Source organism: Cataglyphis hispanica, chromosome 6 (genome assembly GCF_021464435.1).
Source record: "Cataglyphis hispanica isolate Lineage 1 chromosome 6, ULB_Chis1_1.0, whole genome shotgun sequence".
Classification (NCBI taxonomy): Eukaryota; Metazoa; Arthropoda; class Insecta; order Hymenoptera; family Formicidae; genus Cataglyphis; species Cataglyphis hispanica.
This window is the reverse complement of record NC_065959.1, coordinates 7225215-7247992: the sequence shown is the minus strand read 5'-3', so window position 1 is coordinate 7247992 and position 22778 is coordinate 7225215. Positions and strand designations below refer to the sequence as shown.

Genomic DNA, 22778 nt, shown 5'->3' with positions numbered 1-22778 from the left:
TATAGCAATAAAACTCAGTCATTACTGCGTTATCTTCCAGAGATGGTTAACCTCATATTTAGTTATTACACTTTTCCTGGTTGTTGAGATCTTTATCTTGGTTACCTTGTATTTCATTCAGCCGTCATTATTCAGCCATAATCACACTAACCGACATTATAACGTAACATATTCTAAAAATCCGTTGCATCAATAGCCATAATTACGCTATTTTAATAAATTGTCGTTTCTTTCTGGATCATGATCATGGTTAAAGCACATGAATAAATAAAAGATTTATTCATAACGATGATATTTGATCGATACTTGACATTAATACAATCGATTAGTCAGCTGATTGATTATCGAAAGAAAGAAAGAGAGAAAGAGGTAAGCTCTTAATCTCTCCGATTAATAAAATATTTCCGCTATTTGCTATATTCCTTAAAGTCAGCATCGCGGTGGCCATGGCCTAGTGAGATCAAACGCGCACACCTTCGGCTTCCAATACCGATTTATTCAATGCTTTGCTATAAGCATGTGCACGTTTGCACGATATTCCTTATATGGCCGTTTGCCTGCATATATCTCCACCTCTACCTAATCGCATATACAGAAGACGCCAGTATACAGTAGATATATACATATGGAAGCACATACGAATACCCCTTGAGATTACCTGCCGGCAACGAAGGTGATTCCCGACAGCTGAGAGGTGGGCTACCGGGGAATCAAGAGTAAAATGTAATTTCGACACGAGAGATTCTCTCTTGCGCTATCGGGAAGTTACTATAGTCAATAACGCGTGAATTTTGTCGATTGAACGAGGACATTCGTTTCGCCATGCAACTCCACATCTTTTTTATTAATACGTGAAAAAAAAAGAGAGACGAAGGTCTTATTCTTATCCGGATATAAAAATTGTGAAAAATAATATATCATCCAATATGACATAAATGAAAATATTTGCGAACTAAAATTAAATAGTTAGAGATAGATATAGTAATCAAACGATAAACTTTATACCTTATTATAAATTTAAATAGATTTTATTCTTGCAAGATTTTAATTTAAGAAATAATTCTCGTTGATTGTATTTTTTAATTGATTGTTTTATTGAAATCGTTTAGAAATCGTCAGAAATACTCTTATCGGAATCGTCGATTTAATTAGCTCGCGAGAGAAACGTACGCGCACTTTATGTCGAACGCGTTGAACCGCGCTGACCGGTCGCGTTTTTTATTGATCCTTAGATTCATCCCAAGAATTCCATTGAGGGAGTATTAGAATTCATATCTCGATTTTAATTATAAATTAAAAAAGTTATGACCAGTTTTCTTATAACGCAAAAACATTTTTGATCTCTCGATCCGGAATTATTTATGAAACGTGGCAGGAAATCTGAAGAGTTCAGCGGAAAGGAGACAGAAAACGATCAATTATATCGTTATTAATTATATTCTAAAAATTAGATGCTAATTTCGAGATTAAGACATCGAGAGCATCATTCCCATATACAATTATATGGAAAAGCGCATAATGCGCCTATCCATATGCGCATTAAACTCTGGAGAAACAAGCTTGACTTAGTCAGGCAGCAGTCAGGATCGATGATATCGAATAAATTGACTCGATTGAACCGCTAAGAAGACGATACACGTATGCATGTCAACACACTATATAATTTGGACTCATATATTACGATCCGCGAATGCAAGCCGCGGGGTTTGCGTTAGATGATGATTAACTACCGTGAATCAGTTCGCGCGATTTTAATCATTTCTCGGACAGATTAAATTTTAACGCGATTATTATTTTAATGCCAGATGCGTAGATGATCCTTCGTTGATTCCACGAAATTACGCACTTCGCAATACTGCGGCTTGTGGATGAATACGTTATACTCGGCGAGAAAACCACATATTTATCGAATCTATGTATCAATTCCGTCTTATGTTAGTCGGATTTTCGTAATCCGTATTTGATAAACATGTTTGGAATCGTGATAGTTGCGGCGAATGTTGGATGAGCAAATTCCTGCGGAAACTGATAAACTCGAGGATCAAAGGGAATTAACTAGAATAGGGAATTAATAAAGCGAAACACGATAGAAAATTAAAAGAAGAGTGAGATATAAATTGATAGTCTTATCATTTGTATTGAATGCGTGAATAAAAATATCCGGAATTATTATAAAATCATTATTTTTGACTGATAAAAGGATAATGAAAAAATTAATGAAGATTTATATTTGAAACATCCTAATTTCGTAAATCAATCTGCGTTCCATGATTACAAGAAAGAACTGATCCTCGAAAATGACATCATTTGTAAAATCCGCGATTTCACGGAAAAATGATATTTAGCCAATGGCTCTTCTCTCGTGGTATTTCGAAATTCCTCTTCTCGTTTTAAGCGTATAATATATTTTAAGGCACGTGACGCACGATATTTTGAAGACATGTGAAGCCGGCATCAAATAAACGCTATAAAATAGGATCCACTCGAGGCTCCGAGCACTTGAGCGCGTATCATTGATAGTCCCCGAATTATGATTCGCAGTAAAATGAAAAATGGTATTTTTAGATAATATAATTATTTTCGTATAATGGATCGTATATAATTCCTTGCAATAGAGGTAGTTAAAAAATAACGGTTATATTTATTTTATTAGAGTCAGTCTATATATATATATCAATAAAAAACATTTATTATTTATTAATAGATCTAAAATAACTTTAATTTGACATGTAAAAATGTCTATAAATATTTATAGTCTTTTTTTTTATTCTGACGAGTGCGAAAGCGTTATTTTCATCTTTCTCTTTCTTTACGCGCATTGTAGAATTGTATTTTTAACAATCAAGAATGTAGCAGGAATTCTTTTCTATGTTTTATTATCTATTCAATTGTATCGTTTTACGAGAGGCGATCAGAATAAACGATCAACTCTGACTTGGCACTTCATTCTAAGGTTACCGCGATAATATAACGCGATATTGCGAACGAGATGCGACATTATGCATATCTAGCGGGGGACTGGGGGATCTTTATGTAATGCGCTGCCGCGAAGAATAGTATTATTGGTATTACATAAAGTAAATGCGCGGTTATTACGAGAGCGCGCGAATTTGTTAATGCGTTGTTGGTTAATGTCATACTCGTCTACTTGCGGTTGTCATCGCACAATGTTTCTTGGAAAGCAAGGATGACGATTATTATTCGTCTCAAGGCTGCTTGACATAAAGAGAGACATATACACGGATTCACGTGGAAAAATATTTGCTTTAATCGATTATCACGCATGATATTCCCCATGGATTAAATCGGAATTAAATAACTGCGATATAATTATAATTATTTAAACATTTCCATAATAATATTACGTTCCTGGATTTTTTTTTTTTTAAATTGTGCGCGTCATCTTTGTTTATCTTTGTTTATCCATTGCTTGGATAATTTCGAGATATCATTTCCACCAGAACGAAAATGTTAAAGTATCGAAGAAATTAAATTTTATAAAGTTGAGAGAAAATTCGACTGCAAAGAGAAACTTCACTCGTTCTGAAAATAATCAGAATCCAATTCTTTCTCCTCTCTCTTCTATTCTGCCTCGTCATTATCTTCACCATTGCTTTTTATCAAGCATGAAAGTTTTCTTTTAAACTCGCAAACGATTGCTTTATAATCTTTGCATAATTGAGAGTAGATGGTAAGCTGACAGCTTTCCATCCATTCCTTCCCCCCATATCATCTTCTCCATGTATACCGCGAGTGTCTAATAAGATCGAAGAACCGCCCCCGGAGATTTCTGGAGTAAGGTCGTAAATTATCCGCGCGAATAGCGGGAAATATAATCACGAAACGTTTCAAGTTTACGGGTCCATTAAAGTCGGAACAATCGGCGATCCGATCTGGACAAGCTTATATTCGATTAATGCGTCTTCGATCCATTAGTTAACTGTCGATCAAGTTTGTTAATAGAAATTGAGTGGCGGGGCCAATTACATACTTTTGTTTGCGAAGATTACTGATTTCATATTAAGCATTCATATCCATAAAGAACAGAACATAAAAATTCATCGATCATGAAAATATTGATAAAAATAATAATAAAAAATTATGTATATTAAAATAGACAATAGTTTCCGCTACTACATCGTGCGTTATTAAAATGACGAATGAATGAGTTTAGTTGATCGATGAACATTCAAACTGATTCATGAAGTAACGCAATGTTTTTAGGATTACGCGCTTGCGATCGAGAAAGTTTTTCTTTTTACGGATGTTCGCATCGTTGCTGCGAAAAAGTGCTCTGTCAATCAAAGTGCGATGACACCTTTTGCGCGCGAACGACATTTTTCTTCTCTCTTATTCGATTTGGAACGGAACGCAGACGCGATCGGAAACTAGCTGGTCGGTTGAAAATTGCAGAGGCCTTGTTCGGGTCTGCCCTGTCATTAGGTAGTTTGCAAATTTAAACAATGGTTTCCTACTACCGCTAACGCAAACCACCATCGTGGTGTAGCGCATAGTTACGATCGGTGTTACGCAACTAGCCGGGGAGGGATCACGTGATGACCCTGATTGGGAGCAAAGCCAGCGGACAAGGAGGGCGGCAGTGAAATAAAAAAGTCGCAATCGAGCGCATAAATCGATCGCGATCAGACAGCGTACGACTGATTGCGTCGCGAAAGTCATCGAACCGAAACGATTGGCTGTCATAAAGACTCAACGTAATAACAATCTTATCGATTCGTCCAATAGTTTCTATCGTGAGGTAAACCCTTGATAGTAATGTACGATTTGTCTTGAGATAATTACAGCATTTATCATTAATTATCCCGCTGTTTAGTTTAGTTAATTATTCTGTTTGTTTTTTTTCTCTGCACGGCCTTGTGCAAGATATATGACAATTTTACAAATGTTTTTATATTCTGTTTGTTTTTATCTATTCCTCTTTTAAAGTAATAAGGAAATAAATAAGAAAGTTTATATAAATATATATGCGATAGTTTTATCTACGTAATAGTTTTGATTTTTTCTATTGACATTTCTACAGGTAAAAAGTGATCATTTGGGGAAAAAAGTCTTTAGAGATACGCTTAATTGAAATTTTTTATTGTTTTAACAAGAAAAAAAGGACTTGAAAATATTTAATAATAATTTCGAAATACTTTGTACAATTAAAACAATGCTTTATCAATATTCTTTTATTCACACTATATTCTATTGTCTCTAGCGGCTTAGTGAATATTTGCCAAACCGCTTTGAAATCGCCTGAGGACGATAAAGTTACGGTTTTAAATACTAACCCGAGAATGATTTACAATGTATGACTTTTGACGATCAAAAGTGCATCGAACTTTAAAAACGAACTCGATTATCTATCGAGATAAGCGATGACAAATGAATCGTTAAAAAGGATTTTTGTATCTCCGCTTGACTGGAAAAGCGATCGTGTTAATCGGGTGAATGAAGCACGCGCCATACGGTGACGTTGGTAATTGCGTAATAAAAGGACGTTCCATTTAATGTCTCGTATAATTAATCGGTGAATAAAACATCGTAGCCGCATGAGCGAAGCAATCGCCCGCGAATGTCGTATTCTTGGTTTTCTATATTAACAATGCGAATAGTAATAGAAGTTTTTTCAGTTCGGTTTTTTGTCTGAAAAAGCCAAGTTAATCTCTCGATTCCTTTATTTAACGCTCAAGGCGCGATTCTTTACTTTGAGCTATTTGCTCATCAAAAAAATGTACTAATACTGTATATTCAAGTATTTATTTTACTTATGATTTATGGAAGGAAGAATTTGTTTTATCTTTATTTTTTTTTTCTGAACATTTAAAAGTGCCGATTTGTTTTTAGAGAAAATTTGATTACATGTTTTTTCATGATTTTTTTTAAATGTTCAACATTAAATGCATTTATGTTTAATGCATATATATTTAAATCAGGATATATTTTTTCAAAGCTTGTTTCAAGAAAAATGATAGCGAGAAACGTAATTGAAATGATACGAATTGATTAAAATTCCAATAAAATAAATTGCGTGCAACACATTAAAATTAATTTTAATCATTCGATGATTTGTAAAATTACTCGGGAAAATGATTGTAAGATTGAGAGACATTATATGCATATTTTATACAACTCGTAAATCGGCACAAATTCTTTCGTTCCCGCGTGTCTTGTATAATCGATTGTTCCTGACAGCTTCTTAATTGCATTCAAATACATATCGGAATCGAGAAAAACTTAGTCATAATGACACTTTGCGATTACGACAACGCAAAGACGAATTCGTTCGAGTGTACAGGTGTTCTAAATTAAATTAATTTCTGAACGAGCAGAATCGCGTCATCTCTCAGAAGAATCAATCCGCGGCAGCTCATTAGCGTTCAATCAGGAATTGATGATGCTGGTGCGAGAATCTCGCGCTTTGCCATCCAAGTTAATTAATGCCTTCCTCCATAGACGAATTAATTGCTGGACCGAGTCTTTTTACGAGTCTCTCGCGCAACGTTCTCTCGAGCGACAAAAATAGACGAGAAACGGCTAGGCCTACATGTTGAATTGCACAATGTTTGCCGCTCCAGGGTCGGGGATGATAAAATAATCACGAGATGTCTTAATTGACCCGAGGGAATGCGCGAGTATACATACAATATGCAGCCAGTCGCGCACATGCATATGCGTACATGCATTGTCTCGCCTTCGCGAGAAACACTATACCAGACTAATTACGTCGTTTGCGTCGCGAACTAATCATTCTAAGCGAAGGAATAATCGCTTTTCGTAAACAGCTTTAGCGCATTATTTTTGTCGGGCAGAAATTGGAATCTGGATGATATTATGATTCCGAAAATGTCGAATTCTTAGAAGAATGCAAATGGCATGTTTTCGTAGAATCTATAATTGAATGTAAATTAAGATATTGGAAATTAAGATGTGATATTAGAAAGATGTAGTAAAAAAAATCGGAGCTGTTTTAAATGGAGAGGTTTAACACCTGTTTGCGTGATATGTAAGTATAAATTACATGTTTTAATTAATTTTTATATTGCATTAAATGAAGTAAATAATTGAACCGATCAACACAATGTCACTTTTATCCATCATATTTTTGAGAGATCGATACAACTGACGACAATTTGTCTGTGAGATGCGTTTGTGCGAATTACGCGAGAAGAAATAGATCGAGGCCGACTCATAAAATTGATTAGTATAGATTAGGAAAGATACTGAAAATGACGTTACGTAATTAAAATTATCAAGGGTATACGGTACAGTTCGATATATGCGAAGCAGAAGCGAGAATTTGAAGTAGAACCACTACTCTTGTGTTTTCAGACGTTTAATCGAATGTAATCGTTGGTATTCGCATAGCGACCCAGAAAGACATAACAATGATAAGAATTAAAGAGTCTCAAGAGGAAAAACGGCTGGAGATTCGGATTCTATAAATAAATAATGAGGAATCTACTGAAGTATCAAAGCTTTTATACATAGATCATGGCATCATCACACATATATACACACAACTTTTGAAATCTTTAAATTATTAATTTTACAATAGAGCAATATAAAATATAATTTGCTCTAACTAATTATCTTAAAATTTGGTTATAGATATTCAAGAATGATAGATATTTTAACTTTACTGAAACTAAGATTTAACGGAGATTCAAGAATTTAAATATCGATTTATGAACATTACGATATTTATATAATTATATAATAATTAATGAAACTTTCCATTAGGAACCGTAGTGTATCAACTGGCTATGATATGTTCATACTGTGGTTTAAATCATTAAAGCGCTTATATTCCTCCTAGTTATCGTCTCTTTCTGGCGGATATATATTGAATGATAATGCAGCGAAATTCTCCAAATATTGTACTGTGCAGTTGTAATAATAACGTGCAACGAAGCAGATAGTGTTTATAATAATCATCGCGGAGTGTTCTGATTTTCACGGCACGGGATGCAAATTTATGTATGTAGCATGTGTGTGTGTGTGTGTGTGTGTGTGTTTGTCCTGGTCAAACGACCGCACATTTTTATAAGTGCGATCAATGATGAATGCGGGGAATTGTTTTGCTGAAAGAAAAACCAGAAACGTACGCGGTGCGGAGGAATGAAGCTGTATTTCACTTTTATGAGCGTTTTAACAAGTAAAAGGATTACGTATGCGAATAATATTTTACTATTGGCCGGAGGAGCCTATACCGTCGGGAAACATCGACCATGCGAAATTTTCGCACATCTCTAAATGTGCGCCTAGTTATTTCTCTTGACCTATATATTTGATTTTACGATATATTCGAAAAAGTAAAAAAAAAAAAAATAAAATATCTCTTTCTCCGCGCGCGCGCACGCGAGAGTGCAATGTGTATAGGATATAAAAAAATAACTTGTATAAGAGATTATTATATATTAATTAAACACATACCTTTTTTATTACGCGAAATATTTTATTGCTTATTCTGCGAAATTCTCTCTATTTTCACGAAAGATAACAGAATCTCTCTCAAATAATATTTTTTTTTTTTTTGAGATTATTTTAAATTACGGAGAAAAAAATTTTAATTTGCAAACATTTCATTAAACGCAAAAAGTAAAGGAATTTATTAAAGATTTGTTATTTGGGATATTTATTTGGATTGCGTTTCTGCATAAAAATTAGATATTTCTCTGACACAGTACATTTCTTAGACGTTATTATATGTTCAACAAAGTATTAAGAATGAAATTGATTATCATTGTTTGATTGACTGGAATCCGGGTGGAATTATTGGCGTGCATGCACATTCAATTAAAAGCGACGCAATATTATTCTTCGCTATAAATTTCAATGCGTATAAGTATTTTTTATCCAGCCTGATAATTAAAGATTTAAAATTAAAATCCCATTTAAAATATTGTAAGATCGCAAAATATTGAATGGACACATAAACAAAGTGTCATGTTTGTAACGAATCATCATAAATTCAAATTTAGTCAATTACTAGAACATGCCCGAGCATAGCAACGCTCGCTTATCAGTGGAACTGTTGTCCTCCGACTTTAATCAAATGATTATTCTGAGATCATTCTTACAACTGATCGGCCGGACCAGCGGCCGATGTATAAACACATAATTTAACTGGCTCAAGCCGGACTGACTTGTCCTCCTTTCCTACTCTTCCTTTTTGTTCTTTCGAGAGAAGAGCCACTTTTCTCAGTTTTTATTCCGTTAATTTCTAGGACATCGCGGGGCCGCTTTCGCCGAGTCTTAATCTCTTTAACCGTGGATAATCCGTTATTCCGCAGATATACGCAACTGAGATGCTCGCAGCGGATATCTTGCGCTTCCGCCAAAAGTTTCCTCTCTCTCTCTTCGTTTCTTCAACCGGCATACAATAGTCCGTTTTCTGCGGGATCTCGAATAATCCTGGAGGAAAACGTAAGATACCGCGAATTTCCTCTTTGCTCGTCATCCTTGTGAATAGTTGAAAGATTCACGGAGAAACACTAAAGCGAGTTCTTTGCCATTTATATCACAAAGCAATCCTTTAATGCATATAATGAACATTTTGCGGTTACGCCTTTTACATTATGTAAATTATACAAAACTGCATGCGGTTGCATTATCTTCGGTGTTTAGAATACGAATTTTTATCCATTATGTCATCGTCACATTCGGTCGCATTGTTCATGGACTGCTTGATCGCGCGCGGTTATAAAACTCCATCTTATTACAGTCTTACTCGAATCTGAAATGATAACTTCAAAGTTTGATAACGGCGTCAGCGATTCCCTGTCTCGTGTATAAATTATCTTCATGCCAATAGACGTTACAGACGCTACGATCTTATTACGATCCGAATATAGTGTCCCACGTATATATTCTCTATCTTATTTGAATATATAATTTTATAGCTTCCTGAATGCGCTTTTTGTATGTCGTATACAAATGTAATTATTTAGCTCCTGCTAAGTTTTAAAATCGTGAAATAAATAATTGAGAATAATATCCATCTTAATTAGTGAATATTTTATTTTTGATTTATCAGATTTATGAAATTTATATTTATAATTAAAACTTCTTTTTAATCACTAACTATATAATTTATAAATAATGGGTCAATTGAAAATGCTGCAGTCTCTTTAATATATTCTTACGAGAGAATTGTGTAAATAAGATTTATATAAATTATTCATGAGAAATCAATTAGATAATATATTAGATTGTGTTTTATTTTAATTCGATGTTAGAAATTTCGTATCGCTTTTCGCTGAATTTTTGCTTGAGGAAAATCGATTGATCAATTTCCAAAGCAACTTGTGGCCGTTGCATCTTACCGCGATGTTTTTCCTCATTAATGATATAGAAGGTGTGACGCTGTTGACGTCAGTCGTTCGGAATGTCGTTTTAATAGCTAATTATTCCCGAACAGGTCATCTTAATGAAAGTCATAATAGACTAAAAATGGATGATTGCGCAGCAATCCGGTATCACCCGATATCATACTGTAATAACGCGAATTGGGCAAAAACGCGATCATTTAGGTAACATTAATTGTTCTTTAAATATCGAACTTGACGAGCAAACAAGGTAATATATATTTTTTAATTGGTTTTCACCGAAAGTATGCATAAAATACATATTGTGTATCAAGTGAACGCGAGCTACGATCGACGTTTTAACGACTGTTTCCGACGTCGAAAACGTTATTCTTTTTATTTGACAATGCTATAAATACGTTTTACTTTGAAATGAAAATAATTGGTGCTTCTTTTTATATTTTTGCGCTTTTTGTTCGAGTCCACTTTCTGAAGATCGACAATTTGTCCGTCGACAATTCAACGTCGGCATAATTGCTACTTAAATACATTTTTCTTTATTTCCTTCTCAGTATTTTCAGATAAATGATTAAAGTGAAGAGATATATAATGATGCATTTCTGCAATAACTTTATTAAGAGAAAAAGTAATATATAGAAAAATAATTCAGAATTTTCTGTATATAAAAATTATGAGAAAGTTCTCTTAGCATCTCTCTTTAAAAAGAGAAAACTACATCTCGTAAAATATATATTTTTTTTCCACGAAAAAATGAAAATATTATATGTGTGAATAGCCGAATATTCGATACCACGCCCGAAAGCAATAAATCATTCGATTCGAGAGTTTAGTTTTGCATATGTTAACCTTATCGCCGATAAATCAAGCACATTTTCTTCGAAAAGCCGCATTAATCTTCTTATACAATTTAACACGACACAAAGAAAAAGAAATATAATATACCATTCGGAGTCAAGTAGCGCAGTTTATGTTCGCTTTTATGATTTCTCATATTTACTGGAATTTCCCCTTTTCGAGGGAGAGTCCTCCTGACAAAGTCCCAAACGTCAAGTTATATTTGTGACAGCAGTTCCGACTAGCGGAGAATATCTGTTTTGTTTCATAAAGGAAACAATTCTATATTTGTTTTGATGTAGGAACAAAAGTTTCCTTGTCGCGCGGCCTTCGTTCTTCCATCTTTTTTCAGACTGCACGTGTAACAATATTTTCATCTAATTTCGCAATATGTCGCCAGATACTGTCGTATGCATCCATGTTATTATGAATATCACGTATCACGTCGCAAGGCAAGCACTCCATGAATTAGATTTCATGAAACGTACGTAAGCGAAGGATAGCAACAAGGATATAAAAAGAAGGAAATCAAATTATCAGCATTGTCTATCCTAAATATGTACTATGCAGCATTAAATGATGTAACTAAGCGTTCAATGAAATTTTGATTAAGATCATCTGGAAATCAGATTAGAATTATCTGAAAAACATTGCTTTTACTGTAATTAAAATTATATTTTCGATATTAAATAATTTTACATTTACCTACATTTTTGCTGTTTAGCTTTCTTTTCAATAACTGTAATTGAGAAGAAATATAGTAATTCTTCATCGATATTAAATCATCTTTTATGCCTGTATCTTGCTCAAGAGACATGTTTAAACAATCATGTATAGAAAGTTCGATCGACCAGCTGTATCGATGTATATCAATGGTCCTTGTTAATTGCTCATGGATAGATCTCCATTAACGCGATATCTGTTACAGAGCCGTGCACATGTTCGGGATGTTCGAGATAATGAGCTGCTGACGGAGTGACATTACAACCGACTATGTGGCACATGTTATCGAATATTTCAGTTATCATTTATATTCGGATCTAAAGATCAAAGAGCACATTCATTTAGACGCCCAGACCATGAAACAGCTTTCTGATTTTTTTGATATATATTTTCTGATATATATATAGTTTTTAATATTTTTAATATTAAATATATAGTATTTGATATAAATTTTGGCTTATATTTTATTGTGCATTTTATGTTTATATTAAATTTATTTAATACTTTTGAATTTTTTAAAATATATTAGTTGGGATTTTTTTTATATTCTTGTAAATATATTACAATATCAGAACTACATTTTTATCCAAATTTTTTAAATTATTATTGATACTTGTTAACGAAGGAGAATAGGCACATTTAAATAATGGAATTAATTATCAATTTTGTTATACCTTCTCACTCGATGACACATTTGAATAAAATCTACAGAATAGAGGGAAATCATCCATGAATTCTATTATGCAGATACCTGATCTATACAATAACGATCGGAAAATGGAGCATCGTTGATGATTATTTACATAATTTAGCTAGGATATTAGCGTTACACGTCGCGCGATACTAACGACGATCATCGGTTATGCTCATTTTATCGTGGGAACCTCCGTAGAAAATATCGTTAGCATTAACGGGGGCGTGAATTAAAGTTTCAATGCCCACGAGATTCCCTCGGTCTGGCGGAATCATGGATGATGCTGCGAGGATCCGATGTCCTCCGCGCGCTGATGGTAATTAGCCAAGATTCCGAACGGAAGCGCCGGGCAATTTCAGCCAATTGGACGACCAAACGCCGTCGCGGTCTGGTATAGTATTTCGCGCGTTATGGAACGGCGGGCTCAGTGCACTGTGCACGTTTAATATCGGCCATTTGATACAGTCGTTTGCAGCATCGCTCGCTCGGGATCGCGCCGATTCGTTACGTTAATTCCTGCCGCAATCAGGAAAATTTGTTTTTCTTTTCTTGAGAATTAAAAATCGCTTGCGCGGGCAAGAAATTAAATTATGACGATTTTTCTGCAAAATGTGTGCCCATCACGAATGAATCTTGTATATCACGCGATCGATGTATCTTAAAATAATGAAATGTACACAGGAAGAAGAGCTTTATTTATTATTACTTGAACTTGAAAGAATAGAGAATTGGAAGATTATATTTAGCACTGTGCTGTGTTGAAAATTTCGAACTTTGATATTTCCGTTTCTTCAACAATCTGTGTTATTCAAATAAACTTTCACTGACATAATAAACCCCGAAATATATTTTTTATTGTAAAATTTTTTGTTTCACTGAACGTAGATTAATAGCCAACTTTGCCAAGAATTACCGTTAATCGGAGCACCTTCATTTATTATCGTCTGGTAAACAGGCACTCTTGAAGAAGGCTTATTGTCACTCTAATCGATACATTTGTCCTTAAACGGACACATGCACATAAAAGACTTGGCGAGCGCGCCAAGATCCTCCGCGAGAAATCGATAGCATACATTCAAACGAATTGCAGTTTGCCATCGATAAGTGCCAACACTAGCAGGAAGCGAAAGGCCTAAAAGAGGCCTTTTCCTGAAGTCGTAAAGACCCGCACTATTTCGTTTCAGGACGAGCACGGCTGCCTCGCGGCTGTATGCACATCTACATGTATATGACTAGATCCGTGATTCTCTTGTGCAGAGCTATTGAATATTCCTCGCGACCCAGATCGATCGAAGCCGCGAGCGACGTGTGTTAGCTGCTGGTAGGCTGCGCTGTAGGCCAAACGCGTCCTTTTGTGATCCTCGAAATCTGTCCTGCGACACTCGACAGTCTGAGCGATACACGATACGACGGATACGGCAGATATTTTATTGCGGCACAAAGACGTTAGTTCACTTTGCTTGAAGCCTAAGTCGCAGTCAAGCCGAAAAGTTTTGGGTTGTGGGGGAGTAAGTTGACATGACTCGGTGATCTATGCTCGTTCACTCAAGCCACTTTGTCATTTATCACTTTCACTGTCACGATATTTCGCGTATATAATATACGGATTTGTACGATAAATTTATTTATAATGACATATACGTTTATATATTTAACTGCTGTAACTGTAAAAATTGAATTGTTATCACACTAAATCAGAAATGAATGACGTAATCGAAGAATTTGTATCCGAAAATAAACCATAAAATATTTTTTGTTTTAATTGTTTCTTTTTTAAGGTGTCTATTGGTAGCAATGCATGTTAAAAATGTTTTGACAAGTTGTAAGATAATCCGGTCTTGTGGCAAAAAATATTTCCTGGTGGTATCATCTGTTATTCATGTAGATTATTTGAAAAAAATATTTTATATTCTTTACTTTTGTGTAAGAAAATAAATACTTAAAAATAATGTTATTATAAGTTTTTTAATACTTTTTTAAATTGTAATTTTAATACAAAGTTATTTTTATATTTGATTATTTCTCGGCAAAATTAAACGAATTTTAAGTCTTATGAGGCACAAATATTATGCAGAAATTTTTCCCTTTTTTAAAGCACACGGGACGGATCTCATGCGCGAGTTTATTCGGGCAGACTTAGATATGAGACTGTACCTGAAACCGGTATTTCTTAGTAGGACGTGTTTTCCAACCGGAACGAATACGATAGCGCGAAATATTGATGCGGCCTGTTGAATGAGATCAGCTGATAGGTAAAGGACTTACCGAAAACTGGAGCAAGGATGGATGACCCAGTGACCTGCGGCTTTTTGCCTAATTCGTTCCTTCATAAGAGCCTTCTTGCTGCCGAAGAGCTTCATGGCCAACTTGTTGTCCGTCGGCTGGAACAGAGCCTGAAGTTGATTTTTCAGAAAACTCTGCTTGACTTCCTGGCCCGGAAGACCCGGGCCCAGCTCCTCCTTCGGGGTGCCATAAAGAGACACATCATCCACCCCGAAGTGAACTTTCCCGCTGCCTTTGTAATTCATCTCGTTGCCTGTAACACAACGATAATCGTGTGAAATGCCGACGACAAACGGATGCAATACAACTGTTCACTTTTTTCACAACTAATTTTATCGCCATCCGAAGCGTCCGTAAAATCTCGTATCGGCCGAATCGTACGATAGTTATTGGCATGAGTCGCGGATTGTTCACAACTATAAGCGCAAACTCGCGACGACACGATAGCGCCGACGCGATATTGCTTAATGTCGTTGTCCGAAATATCTTTATTATTTGTGATGCTTGATGATGCTTTGAGTAAATTTTATGGGACTTTCTAGAGTTTATAAAAGTGGGGGCGACGAGTCACACGCACACATACTCTATCCGCATACATATCAATACACATTAATTTATTTGTTTTTCGAAAAAACGTTAAATTATTTATAGCCTGATAACGTCAAAAGATCCTTGATAATTTACGATTAAAATATCCATGTTGTATTTGGAAATTTAACAATCATCTCATCATATCATTTTATGATATATCTATTTTTAATATTTCTTATTTTGCTGTCATATATCTTTACTTCTTATTGGCAGTCTAAAAAAATATATTTTCGGGAACCCATTTATTTTATAGATACATCATTAATATGCGAGTAATTTTCCCAATTTTGCCTTTACTATGTTAATATTTTAATTAATTTCAATATTATTATCAATTTAACTTTGTAATTACAAATCAATTTTACATGATAATGTATGAAATATTTCTACATAAATAATTATATTATGTACATCTCTATTATACTTTTGCACATGAATATAATATCATAAAATCCGATAATTATTTTATTAATTCACAATATTATGTGTATTGTTATGTTTTTATCTGTTTTTATTATTTTTTAATTTTAATTATATTTATATTTTTTATTCGCACTTATTAAAACATTGGTTTAAAAGGTTTAAGTAAAAATTCAAGGAATATTCACATACACATTTCGTTTTCTTTGTTTAAAATAACTACCGGCTAATTCGACGACGATTGATGAACGTGTAAACGTTTACGTTTTCTCAACACTCACTGGACCTACGCGATTTATAAACGCTCCATAACATCCAAGTGGAAACAAGCTCCTCGTACGATTTTGTCCACGATTCGATATCCTTCGATTTTAAACCATTTTGCAACGGATTGGTGGCTTGTTGCAACAATGGCTTTTCTTGAGCTGTAGAAGCGCATCCTCCTTCCTCGACGTGTACTGTCATAATAAATTCTCACACGAGAATGTGATGAAGCGCGGAGAATCGCGCTGACCCGGTCGAAAGGCAGATACCGCGCAAGAATTACATAGAGCAACTAACGGACCAAGGACGCAAAAGAAACGCGCGAGAGAAGACGCGTATCCACTGACCGGTTTTAGCCGGACGGACGAGTACATATGCCCGTTTCTTTTTTTACACATGTTTCTTTTTTTTTTTTTTTACATATGTTGGTATACGTTAATCCGTGGACGTGCTTTACCATAATCCCTGCCGATACGTATTACATCACAGTGGCGTGAAAAAATCCAATATCACGATTTATATTGCGCCCGTTACATTGTACGATACTTGAAATGGATGAACGGAAAGTAGCGTTATTGCGTTTTAATCACGATTGAAAAAAAAAAGGACGATAAAATGTAAAAATGCAATCGTGCAGTTATTTGAGAAATTTTATTCGCCGGTATCTGCTTACACTTTAAGTGAAATTCAAATCAGCGTGATCTCATTTCCGAAATGTAAACGTTGAAATTTTTACGAAATTTTAGTGGTTGCGTTTAAAATTTATGTGTCACTATGTCATGTCTAATATAAAAATGTATTTTATATTTATTATTATTATACAGAACATTATAGTTTTCTCTCTCAATATTTGTGTAATTTTTATAGGTAATATATTTCCAGATTTATATCTATATTTCTAGAATGTCGTAAAGATCGAGCTGGGAACGATTTAAATTTACATATTGTTGTGGCATGAATATAGCTATAAATAATCATATTACAGCTTGTGTATCACTTTTCTGCGAAATTATTTACATAAAAGAAAACATACTATCGTTTCAGAAAAGAACTGGTGATTGAGAGAAGGTTATATTATTTTAATAGATACATCTCTGAATGTGCGATCCACATATTCGCGCGAAATGTTAAAAACATCAGACTTTTATTATATTCCAAGAGATCGGGTTTATCGTCATGTATTTTCCATTTATGTAGAAGATCCACCGCGCTTACATTTATAACGAAAATATTACATGATGCATTCAAACCGGAAATATGAGATGCTTATAATGGATTATATTTCTATGTAAAAGACATAATGTTGAATTTGCATTTGTACAAACATAAAGATGTCACGAGAGAGAGAGAGAGAGAGAAGTTTCGTATGCTATTACTGCATTATTAATTTATGTGAGAATCATATTTTTATAGTCAGTTATCCGGAAACAACTTCGAGTATGCTAATTATTTTTTACGTAATGTGTTATATCTCATTCTACATTTGCGAGAAAGGTTCTGGAATATTTAGAAGGCTCTGGAATATTTAGACTCCCTCCTACACTCCGACTGTATTTGCCGTATTGCATTGCGCTATCAATTTTCATCTCGATATTATTTGTATCCTGTGTTCAATAATCTCGTTTTGCATTTCAATTATTTTCATGAATATAAAACTATGCGATATTTTTTTCCATCGCATCGATGAATCGCATCGAAACATACTTTGTCACTAAATACATCACGTCACTTGTTTTTGTATTGGATATTGTGTGCGATGGACAAAATCATTGTTACACAAGCGTTTGTACACGTGTCGTGGGACTGATCAATGGTTTATGAAATTTTACCACAAACGGCACACAATGCTGCAGTCATACATCGTCTGTTCGCGAGGAACGAATTTAATTCGACGTTTATTAGCGTTTCGATTCGATCGCGCGACTCATTGGCCCATTGCGCGATACAACGTTCATAACTCAACATCAATAAGTAGTATCGATTGTAAGTCAAAACTTGAACACGAATAATTTCACGAGCGAAGTTTGGCGAGTCGTAATTTAATATGGCTATTATTACATTGGCGTAGTCGATATTACGGTAACGACAACATCGCATAACTTTATTTCCATCGTTAGAATTATGTCGCTGTATCGGCGAATCATTAAAATCGTCTTATTTTTCCTCGTACTTTTTATATTGCTTCGAGAAAATTCACTCGTGTAAGGATTTTAAGCTCTACTCGAATTTATAACATTTTCCGCGCCTTAAGAGTGCTTACATCTTGCATTTCATGTAGATAAAAGTGAAATAAAAACCGCGTAAAACCGTCCGCTCCTATCATTCATTTGAGCGTACTATTTATTGATATTCATAAATAACGATTGATGACATTTATATGCTCAAATAGCGTCACTGTATTATTTAAATAGGGGGGTTCTGGATCTCCTGAAGTAGAGCGTATGCCGTCATAATTAATCAAAATATTATGATTAATTTCGAAATAATTGTCACAACATCCACATTTATAAATCCACACTTAAATTGTGTTCGCGAAAAAAAAAAAAAAGAAAAATATAGCAATGATGATTTTTTTCCTTAAGAACAATCCAAAATGCATCAATGACCTACCTGTATCGCCCAGGAAATCAGTGATGAGCAGGGTCTCGTCGTCTAGAGCAGTGACGAGGCTGTCAGTGCAGGTGTTGGTGTTCTCGATGCTGATTTTGATGCTATCATCTTTATTGAGCCGTGGATGATTGTTCGCGGCGGGGTTATTACCGGCTTGGCAGTTGTTGTTGCCGACCTGCTGCTGGCCGAGCAGCTGGTGATGGGGAGAGCGCACAGACTCGGTACTGCTGGTATGCAAACTCACCCCGGTGGTCGCCCTTCCGTTCACCAGCCGTAGGCTCGGTGCCCGTCGACCGCCGCCGCCTCCTCCACCGCCGCCACCGGCGCCGGTCACAGAACGACCGCCGCCGCCCTCGCCCTCCCTGCAACAGATATGTCGGTATGTCATGTCGTTCAACAGTCGTTCGAATACTTTCTTAATCACTTTTTGCACATTTCTATTCTAGATAAAGCTCAAATTCTTTTTCTAATATCATCTTACTCTCTCTAGGCTTTTTTCAACTGTATAGAATGTTTGAATAATGCATTTAACGTGATAAATTATTTTTCCTTTATCAAATTTCGATCAAACATCATCTTTCTTTATATTTTTTTAAAGAAAGAGACTGGGAATGTAGTCGAGTATGTAACTCTTTGCCGTTCCGTGGAATACATCAAAGCCCGATTTTAGAATTGGAGCAACGACGCGGCGCAGTACGAAGCGGTTCTTGCTATTCGCGTATACATATTATTATGGAAATATTCGCAGCGACATTTCGTATGTAGCATGATTCGTTGTGATAATGGATGCCACGGCATGTGCTTCAGTATATTTTCCAACGAGTATTTCGCGAGAATATATTAAAAGAGAGGACTTCAAAGACATAAGTTTCACAAAATATGTAGATGAATATAAATCATTTTATGTTTTGATTAATTTTAAGAGATTTTAATTTTAATCTCTTGATTTAAAAAATATTAGCCTGTTCGCCAAATACATTCGTTACATCCTACGAATACAATTCTATAATATTCTATTTTGTGTATAAATTGTTGTTATAAATAAAGATAATATTTCATAACAAATTTAAGATTTTCGTTTGAAGATAAGAAATAAACGTAAATCTAGACCTCTCACAAAATAGCATAGTAGCGTATATTTTTTATTTATGACTCTATTATATATCTCCAAAATAGATATTTAAATTAAGCAAAATATCTATAATGATCAATAACATATGACGCCGATTGTCGCTGATATTGGCAGCTCGTTTGATATGAAATCTGATATAATAATGCGTTTTCTTACCATGACATCGAACATATATATTGCATCTCGTTCCACGAAATAGATCATGGAATCTCGACACTTTGCGCGATAGTTTAAAGTCGCGAACAACAATAAATAAATATTTTCTCTTGTGTGTATGAGGGTGTAGAATCATTGATGCATCAATAGTAGATTTTCACTCCTGGCATGCAAAAAACGGTTTGTTTCTCTCGCGTACTATCCAGATATCGATACTGTCAACTCAAACGCGAGCAGGATGTCGAATGAAAGTGCAATGTTATCGCTCTCTCACGCTTTACGCGCACGAAATAAATCAAATCCGTGTCCCGAGATCAAATTGTGTTATCTGCCGAAATTGTTAGGAATCACAATTGACGGCAGGACAGCTGAAGGCAATCTACGTGGAGACAACCTTGTCGATTCTGATCACGTCCCGCAGGGCATACAAAATCATTCAGCCCATCATTAAACGACCATTCACAGATCGATGACCCTCTGCTTTATAAAATTGTCGTGCATTTGAAAAATATTAGAAATAAATCTGTTTTCTATTTTAAAGTAATTTCAAAAGTTTACGAAATTATTTGATCGTGTGATTTATAGCGACACATATCCTTTAAAATTATTAAAAACCGAGATTTTATACGCCAAATTGAAAATTTTTAAATTGTATAATTGACATATTTAGATGCGTCTCACTATACCAATTATTACTATTTTATAATTGTATAAGTTATTAATACTGGAAGAATGAACAAAATAAAAATCATATAACCAAATTAGTTTATTAAACCAAATTGGAAAGATATTTAAGAGGACGCGTTGGAAATGAAATATTGTCATCTGTTGGCGGACACAAAATGAAATTTGATTATCTGTTGATGGTTTAGATTGCAATATTGATAAATTATTTCTACCGCAATTATATGACAATATACAGCTCCCGTGGCACAAGTTTTATCGAGCACGCACTCGTTTTGTTCCCTCAAGCAATAAGCGAAAATAATGCAATTTCCGTTACGCTCCGCTATGCCGTACCAATCGTCGCCCGTTCGCATATTCGAAAGAAAAACAAATTGTCGGAAATTTTATCACGTCGATCTAAAACGCGGCGGAGTGCAGCCGCATATTAAATCGCAAAGCGCGTCCATGATAATTGCAAGTGACGTGACGGGCAAATAAATCAGTGAGACATCAAAAATAGCGTCGAAAAGCCATGTAAAAATAACGAACGTCCGGTTTACCTTGAGCGCAGTTCGTATTTATAAAGTGAAAGATGTTTCTCGCGTTTCTCCGAAAGGGTAACACAAAAAGGAAGCGATAGCAGCAATAGATAAAAACGAGAATAATCAATGAGAAGTGTTCTGTTTCTTGACACATAGAAAACAAAAGGGCAGCGAGATAGAAATACATATATCATGGTTATAATACACACAAAATAATAACTATATAAATAAATAAAAGGCAGATTTTGCTCGTCATTTTTCAAAAATATTTTTTTGAGCCCCACAATTTCTTTAAAAGATTGTCAAGTAAAGATTGCAATGCAAGTAAAGTAGTAAATAAATTGAGAGAAATTTTTTTAATGCAAATAAATTATATTGTGAACTCTTCTTCTGCGAATAATAATTTTTCTTTAATATTTCTATCAAAAATATTTTTACTAAGAATATTGAGATAATTTTATAAATATGTAGTATAAAACACAAAATATTATTTTGTTTTTTACTGTTTTATAAAAACTATAATAGAAATTAAATTATAAAAAATCAAATTATAATCCCCCAACAGAAATTCGACAATTTTCAAGAATCTTGAATTGAACCTCTTTATTCAAAAGATAGTCAGATAATCGAATTGTAGATTTTAATGCAACAATTGCAACGGATTATAGCTCATGTAGATGCGTGTACGTGTTCAGCTTTTGTAGAGCTGAATCTTGTCTTGTCAGAAAAACCCTTAGCGAGTCATGATACCGTTGTATGCATCACCCGATATATATGTACATATGCGTATGTATATGTATGTATACACATGTATGTAACTGAACTAACCTCTAGCCAGAACAGCGAAATCTATTTTAAGAAACCTCCCCGTTGGGTGATGCGGTCGACCACGGCAAAAAGCATTCGAGTCGAGATATATGCGTCTCTCGAAAATCCACGACTGTCGGTGAGCGTCAAGATTTACTTTCGATTACTATAGCTTTTTCAATTTGTCAAATGACAGACCGAGAGCCTGACGACCTGACTGGCTGTTTTTGACAAAGTTGAATGCGTGCTTCCGCAGATGTTATCTTAGATTGAACGAGGGATAACAGACTCTGCCAGATAACAGATGATATCAATCTCTCTTAAAATGTAGTCTTTTTTTTTTTTTTATTTATGTATAGCACTTTAGGATTAGTGGAATTGCTCATATTTGATTTTTAGTTAAATTTCGTCGCTTTAAAATTTTCTTTGTGAAATTAGAATAGTAATATTGATGAATCAGGACTTTTATTAACAGAAGAGCGAGGGGATTGGCAGGGAAAGAAATTTATTTCCTTATAAAATTTTTATAGTATCTATGTATGAGAAGTCACAAATATTTCTAATATAATAAAAATGATCAATTAAAATATATATTTAATATATTATATATATTTAAAAGTTATTGTAAATATTCTAATTTTTATACATTTGAAGGAAAAGCTATTTACAATTGATTGATAGAGAAAGAATAGAAATTATATTCGAAATATACCACAGAATCT

General features: G+C 34.5%; 1 protein-coding gene across 12 annotated transcripts in view; it reads right to left on the bottom strand.

The window, feature by feature from the left end:
• Window positions 1-22778, bottom strand: part of LOC126850245 (potassium/sodium hyperpolarization-activated cyclic nucleotide-gated channel 2) — a 119926-nt gene that overhangs the window by 37586 nt on the left and 59562 nt on the right. For 8 of the 12 annotated variants that reach the window (XM_050593050.1, XM_050593051.1, XM_050593053.1 and 5 more), the window contains 2 exons: window positions 18754-19115; window positions 14851-15121 (listed from right to left, as the gene is read on the bottom strand). In XM_050593050.1, the coding sequence (XP_050449007.1) occupies window positions 14851-15121; window positions 18754-19115 (633 nt within the window). Of the gene's footprint in view, window positions 1-14850; window positions 15122-16102; window positions 16439-18753; window positions 19116-22778 lie in introns of those variants that run through there. The other 4 variants (XM_050593046.1, XM_050593047.1, XM_050593049.1 and 1 more) reach the window with 4 other exon arrangements.